Source organism: Notechis scutatus, chromosome 8, assembly GCF_049901735.1.
Source record: "Notechis scutatus isolate UNSWTSFEM ecotype Mainland chromosome 8, rNotScu1.2, whole genome shotgun sequence".
Lineage (NCBI taxonomy): Eukaryota > Metazoa > Chordata > Lepidosauria > Squamata > Elapidae > Notechis > Notechis scutatus.
The window spans coordinates 25,658,781-25,665,739 of NC_142016.1; the positions used below are offsets into that span (position 1 = coordinate 25,658,781).

General features: G+C 55.3%; 1 protein-coding gene across 1 annotated transcript; it reads left to right on the plus strand.

The window, feature by feature from the left end:
- Nucleotides 1-469: 469 nt before the first annotated feature.
- Nucleotides 470-4,343, plus strand: IRF2BP1 (interferon regulatory factor 2 binding protein 1). Its single transcript, XM_026689497.2, is given in 2 exon segments — nt 470-2,529; nt 2,532-4,343. Coding segments are annotated over 2 exon segments (1,812 nt in total). The 5' UTR covers nt 470-755; the 3' UTR covers nt 2,570-4,343.
- Nucleotides 4,344-6,959: the final 2,616 nt, after the last annotated feature.

Sequence of the window (6,959 nt, forward strand, 5' to 3'; positions counted from 1 at the left end):
TACTAAACCCCAATGCAACACTCAGGCAGCATTAGAGTTGGGCAACCCACTCCTACTACCCTCTTAAGGGGTCCCTACACTTTGGCCACTTTAAGACTTGTGGACTTCAACTCCCAGAATCCCCCAGCCAGCCAGATAGCTGCATGTCTGCTGGGGAATTCTGGGAGTTGAAGTCCACACGTCTTAAAAAGTGGTCCGGTTTGGAGACGCCCTGTTTTAGTGCAACCGGTCATCCAAGCACCTCTTTTTCTCTTTGAGATCACCCCGATTCCCTGTGACATGCCTTGGGAAAGATGGGAACTGTAGTCCCTCAGCATTGTGAGACATCTGGCTGAGCGAGGCTCCAAAGCCATCCTCAATTTTGCAAAGCCTCCGCAATCCGCCCGGGACAGCCGCACCTCGGCTGCCATCAAGACGCAGCGGGGCCAGGTTGCCTTTAAGAGCCCCACCTCTCCCCAGCGCAAACCCAGACTGCTTCCTTCCAGTTCCAGGACTCCATCTCCCGACAGGCTTCGCGAGGGACTTATGTAAGTTTCTCCATGTAGGAGGGTAGGCGAGAGAGGGGATTCCCCCCCCTTTTTTTCCTCCCTCTTCGCCTCGTCTGCCTGCCCCTGCCTGCCTGCCTCCTTCCCCCGCCCCGTACTAAACCGCTTCCCAGGCGCGCGGCCCAGCTTCCCCCCTTGCCGGGCCGGTTGTTTCGTCGGCGTTTCGGCGTCGGGGGGGGCCCGGCGCAGGCAGGCGGGGCGGCGGCCAAGATGTCTTCGGTGCAGGCGTCCCGCAGACAATGGTGCTACTTGTGCGACCTGCCCAAGATGCCCTGGGCCATGATCTGGGACTTCAGCGAGGCCGTCTGCCGGGGCTGCGTCAACTTCGAGGGCGCCGATCGCATCGAGCTGCTGATCGAGACGGCGCGGCAGCTCAAGCGCAGCCACGCCATGCCCGAGGGCCGATCGCCGGGGCCGCCGGGCGCCAAGCAGGCCAAGGACGGCGGAGGAGGGACCGGGCTGGAGCGCTACGAGCGAGCCCGCCTGGCCGGCCCCGACTACGCACTCAGCCCGCGCTTGCCCAACGGCCTGGCCCGCGGCGGCGAGGAGGTAGGCGGCGGCGAAGGCAGCCGGCAGAGCCCGACGGCCCGGCGCGCTCTGGTGGGTCCCGCGCCGCCCGGCCTGGTGCCTCCGCCGGGGCTGATGCTGGCGGCGGCCGTGCGTCCCGCGCCGGGCCCGCTGCCTCTGGCCTCGCCGCTGCTGGGCGAGCTAGCCAAGCCGGCGTCGCGGGCGGGCTACGAGTACGAGAAGGAGAAGGCGCGGCACAGCGAGTGCCTGGCCGAGCTGAACGAGGCCATGCGGGCCCGCGCCGAGGAGTGGCACGGCAAGCCCAAGCCGGTGCGGGAGCAGCTGCTGGCGCTGTGCGGCTGCGCCCCCTTCACGGTGCGCTTCAAGAAGGACCACTCGCTCACCGGGCGCATCTTCGCCTTCGACGCTGCCGCCCGGCCGGGCTACGAGTACGAGCTGAAGCTCTTCGCCGAGTACCCGTGCGGCTCGGGCAACGTCTTCGCCGGCGTGCTGGCCGTGGCCAAGCAGATGTTCCAGGACTGCCTGAAGGAGCCCGGCAAGGTGCTGTCGTCGGGCTACAAGTACCTGGAGTACGAGAAGCGGCACGGCTCGGGCGACTGGCGCCTCCTGGCCGAGCTCTTCACCGAAGCAGTGCGCTACTTCCGCGAGCCGCCGGCACCCGACGCGCTGCCCCAGCAGTTCCTCGACGGCTCCTCGGCCTCCGGGCCGCCCAACGTGCTGCTGCGGGCCGCCCCACCCGCCCGTCCGGGTTTGAGGCGTCGCAAGGCTTCCCCGGAGCCCGAGGGGGGGGACCTGGCGGCCGGGAAGCTGACGGGCGAGGAGCAGCTGCAGCAGCAGCGCCAGCACTGGCTGCCCCCGGTCTCCTCGGCCGGGCTGTACCAGCCCCCGGGCCTGGCTCACCTGCCCGCCCAAGCCGGCCTGCCGGAGGGCTCCCTGCGCAACGACCCCTCGCCCATCACGGCCCTGAAGAACGTGGCCGACACGCTGGGTGGCAAGGAGCTCAACCCCGTGCACTCCACCACCGCCCGGCAGAACAGCACCAGCCCGGCCTCGCCGGCCGCCTCGGGACCCCACCGCCTGGTGCCCCGCAGCGGAGAGCCGGGCCAAGCGGCCACCACCACCACCTCTTCCTCCTCCTCCTCTTCCTCCTCGTCTTCATCCTCCGGAGCCCACTCTTCCGGGGCAGCCGAGCCCAGCGGCACCCAGAGCGCCCGACTCCTCCGGGGTGCCAGCAGCGCCCCACTCTGCTGCACCATCTGCCACGAGCGGCTGGAGGACACCCACTTCGTGCAGTGTCCGTCAGTGCCGGGCCACAAGTTCTGCTTCCCCTGTTCGCGGGATTTCATTAAAGCCCAAGGAGCCACCGGCGAGGTCTATTGCCCCAGCGGGGAGAAGTGCCCCCTGGTGGGCTCCAACGTGCCCTGGGCCTTCATGCAGGGCGAGATTGCCACCATCCTCGCGGGGATGTCAAAGTAAAAAAGGAGCGCGATCCCTGAAGGCGGCGGAGAGGAGCAGCTATGATCCGGGACGGTGTGCCACGGGACGCCCCCTACCCACCTTGGCTCCTGCGGCCAGGGCAGGGACTGGAGTAACTTATTGCCTCTCTGACATCCTCTGCCACCCGCTGCGGACTTGGGGGGCCTGTATATAATTCTATTTTTTAAATCCTATTTCCATAGCCAGCTTATATCTGAAGTCACATCTACGTAACCTACTACAGTGGGAGGGGTGGGCGTGGGGTGGGTGGGTGGACTACTCACTTGCGGGATGGGGAGACTGAAATGCGAGCTTGACGAGCTCGGCGGATGCGTTTCTGAAATTTCAGACGTTTCTTGGGGCATCCTGCTCACCGCGAAGAGGCTGCGGCTGACTTTGCTCCGATGTCTTGATGTTTGACTCCTTCCCGAACCAAACACTTTCCCAGCCCCTCATCGGTCCCTTAGGTGCTACTTAATCCTGGTTGCAGCTTCACTTTCTCACGTTCCCCCATTCCACTGCATTCGGAGGCCTCCTCCCCGTTGGGCAGTTGGTCTCTGTACATGTCGTTCTCACGGCCTGGCCATCACAGCCCGTCACTGGACACCGTTCTGAATCTGTGCACCTTCGTTGGGAAGTTCAGAAGTCGGCTGTGTGGATCCAGGGAAGGGAAGGGAAGGGAAGGGAAGGAGGCATGCTATGTGGGAATGGTTAGGGTGGGGGGGAAAGGAGAAAGAGGGTCTGGGAAATTAGGGGGAAGCAATGTGGCAGGAGGGAGAGAGGGATGGAAAAAGTGCCTCGCGTGTTGATCTTCAGTTAGGCGGTGGGGAAGGGGTATTTTTCATACCAAAAGACTAAGCATGCACGCCAAAAATAAGGGTTTCTTTCTTTCTTTTGTTAAAATGCTTAATTTGTCAGGTGGAAGAGAGGAGAGAAGGTCCCAGAAAGGGCAGGATTGAGAGGGGTGTGCGGAGGGAAACACTGACTAGGGACCCAATCCACTGCAATTTTCTTCCTGCTGCACCAGCTCTCTTGAAGGAATGAGAAGAGCAGGGAATACATCTTCAGGTGTATTCATATCTTAAAGATGAGCTGGGCTTCCACACCATTCTCCTCAGCCAGCTGAGGCTGGGAATAATGGGCATAGGGGGTCAGGTTGGATGGGAAGACTGCTCTGGGGTGCTTGCTCAGGAGGCCCCACCCACCCAAGTTCAGTTCTGCTTTCTCGCATCCTCCAGAGCAGGGGTCTCCAACCTTGGCAACTTTAAGACTTGTGGACGTCAACTCCCAGAATTCCTCAGCCAGCAAGTCTTAAAGTTGCCAAGGTTGGAGACCCCTGCTCTGGAGGAATCCTATGACAGAGAAGAATCTCCTGGGTCTGTTGGTTTCCTGGCTCTTAACGGATAGGAAAAATATATATCAAATTCTTAATTAAAGAAGGGAGGCCATAAATCCATAAAGGGGAGAGGGGAGGAATGGCACATTCGGTGTGATGGGATTTGGAGGTGCAGGGGACTAAAATACAGGCACCACCCCATAACCTCTGGTGTGTGTGTGTGTGTGTGCGTGTGGTTCCACATCTGTTTCACTTGTTGGTGGTTCTGCCGACTTTGGTGTGTGTTTGTGTTGCAACGGGGGTGGGGGTGGGTGGGGGAAGAGGTTATGCTGGAGAAGATGTGGGGATAAGATTCCCACATTGAAAACTTTGGGGAGAGGGGAGAGAGAGAAGGTTAAATTTGTTTTTGTATTTTCTTTTACTTGTCTCTGTCAATAAACTTGGTTATCTTTTTTTTTCCCATGGATTCCCTCTCCTTCTCCGGTATTGTGTGTCTGTGAATGAACTGACACACACAAACATACCAACTTTGCTGGGCATCTGAAGTTGCCCTTTATCTAGTTTGTTCTCCCCACAAATTTGTCAGGAAAGTTATGGCAGGGGCTACAGTGATGGGCCTCTGGTCTCTCACATTTCATGGACAATGCCTGAGTCCAGAAGGGATAGATGGTGGTGCCACCTAAACAGGAGTCCTGTCATAAGGACGTTCATTGTTTTCTCATAAAGGCCATGTCACCAGCAAAAGAGACAGTTGTTGACAATCAACAATCTCACATAGCATAGGCAGGAGCAAAGGGCGAAGGTGTAGGAGAATTGTAAAATAACAGTTAGAAGGGACCTTGGAGGTCTTCTACTCCAACCCCCAATCAAGCAGGAGAGCCATGCTGGCTGGCTGGGGAATTCCAGGAGTTGAAATCCACAACTCCTGGTTGCCAAGGTTGGACACTCTTTCCTTATTGTATTCCGGACAAATGGCCTTCCAGTCTTTTCTTGAAGACCTTCAGTGATGGAGCCCTCACAACTTCTGAAGGCAAGTTGTTTCACTGATTATAATTCTTCACGTCAGGAAATTTCTCCTTAGTTTTAGGTTGGATTTCTCCTGGATTCATTTCCATCCGTTGCTTCTTGTTCTGCCCTCAGGTGTTTTGGAGAATAGGATGACCCCACCCCTCTTCCTTGTGGTAGCCCCTCAAATATTGGAACTCATATTTGAGTTCATGTCATCCCTCGTCCTTCTCTTTGTTAGACCAGACATTCCCAATTCCCGCAACTATTCATCTAGAACAATGTATGAGTTGTCAAACTGGAAGACCAGCTACCCAAAGCTCCCCTAAAAAGGGAGAACCTTGCAGCCCCAGCTCATGAAACGGTGATGCTCATCATGTTACTCAACATCAGCTCTGCTGCAAGGTGACCTCCCACCAAGAAGTGGCTTCACCAGCTCGGACTGCCGAAAGCAGCAGTCTGAAAAGACAATTTACTCAACAGTTGGAGGAAGAACCAAAGGTCTTCTCCCAGCCTACTTGCTCGCCCACCTCCGTGGATCAGCTGAAGCCTGGGCAGATGTGGAGCACGTGGGAAACAGTTCCTTCTCATCACTCCTCTGCAATCCAGGATCTATAGCAGGGGTCTCCAAATTTGGCCACTTTAAGACTTGTCAACTTCAACTCCCAGAATTCCACAGCAATCCTGGGAGTTGGTCAACAAATCTTAAAGTCTTGTGGAATCATTCTCTGGCTTATGTGGTAGGAGAGTCAGTAGAAGGGACTCCAGGAAAGCCCAAAATATGAATGGCATCAGCTTTTGTGATAAACACACTTTATTAAAAGGCAGCAACTCACTTTGTGAAGTTGTGTCATGATACACATCAATAAGGGGAAGGAGTTTGACCCATGGTGATAGCCAACATCTTTCCTTTTTTACCTCTTCCTGAGGATGCCTCTATCTTGAGCAGTTTACAGTAGAGCAAGTCCTCAACAACCACAATGAAGCCCCAAATTTCCTTTGCTAAGCAAGACAGTTGTTAAATGAGTTTTGTTCCATTTTACGATCTTTCTTGCCACAGTTATTAAGTGGATCATTGCAGTTTATAAATTAGGAACATGATCGTTAAATGAATCTGGCTTCCCAGTTGACTTGTCAGAAGGTGGCAAAATGGGATCGCATGTCCCTAGGACACTGCACTCATCATAAATAGGAATCAGTTGCCAAGTGTCCAAATTTTAATTAAGAAATGGAGATGCTGCAACAGTCATAAGTGTAAAAAATGATCATAAATCATTTTTTCAGTGCCATGGTAACTTCAAACAGACACGAAACAAATGGTAGTAAGTCCAATCTCTTCTTAAAAACCTCCAGTGTTGGAACATGCACAACGTCTGGAGGCAAGCCAGTCCACTGGTTAATTGTTCTTTCCGTTAGGAAGTTTCTCCGTAGTTCTAGGGTGGATCCCTCCTTCATTAGTTTCCATCCGTTACTTCTGCTTTGGAAGAATAGGTGGATCCCCTCTTCTTCGTGGCAGCCTCTCTAATACTGGAAGGCTGCTATCAGGTCACCACTAATCCTCCTCTTCCTTAGACCAGACATAGCCAATATGTCCCTGCTTGGTGTGCTGTAGAAATTACAGTATGTCCAATGTGAAATAAATTTAATACATCTGTAGGCTGCAATGCTTTTGTCATCACCAAGCTGTCTAGTGGCCGGATACAAAACAGTAGCCAGACGTTCCCCTTAATAGAGGTTGCCACTCCATAAAGTTCAACCAAGCCTTGGTTGTGACTTGGCCATTTAGCCAGCTGCTTTCTTGCAACAGTGTCCCTTCCACCAGGTGGCAGAGGGACCTGGTTTCCTTGGCTTGCCAGTGCCAGATAAGTAGAGAGTGCGGTAACTTTTTAACTGTCAACCAGCAGGAGGAGTGTTGGGATAAAGAGGTGGCTTTATAAAGACTCAGACCTGTCCAGGTGACAGCCCTTCAGATACTGGGAGACGACCTCGGGACAACTAGCAGTCCAGGTTTCGACCGACACAAACAGCTTGCACATCCCAAAGGCAGCCCCCTGGAAGTCCTACTGGAC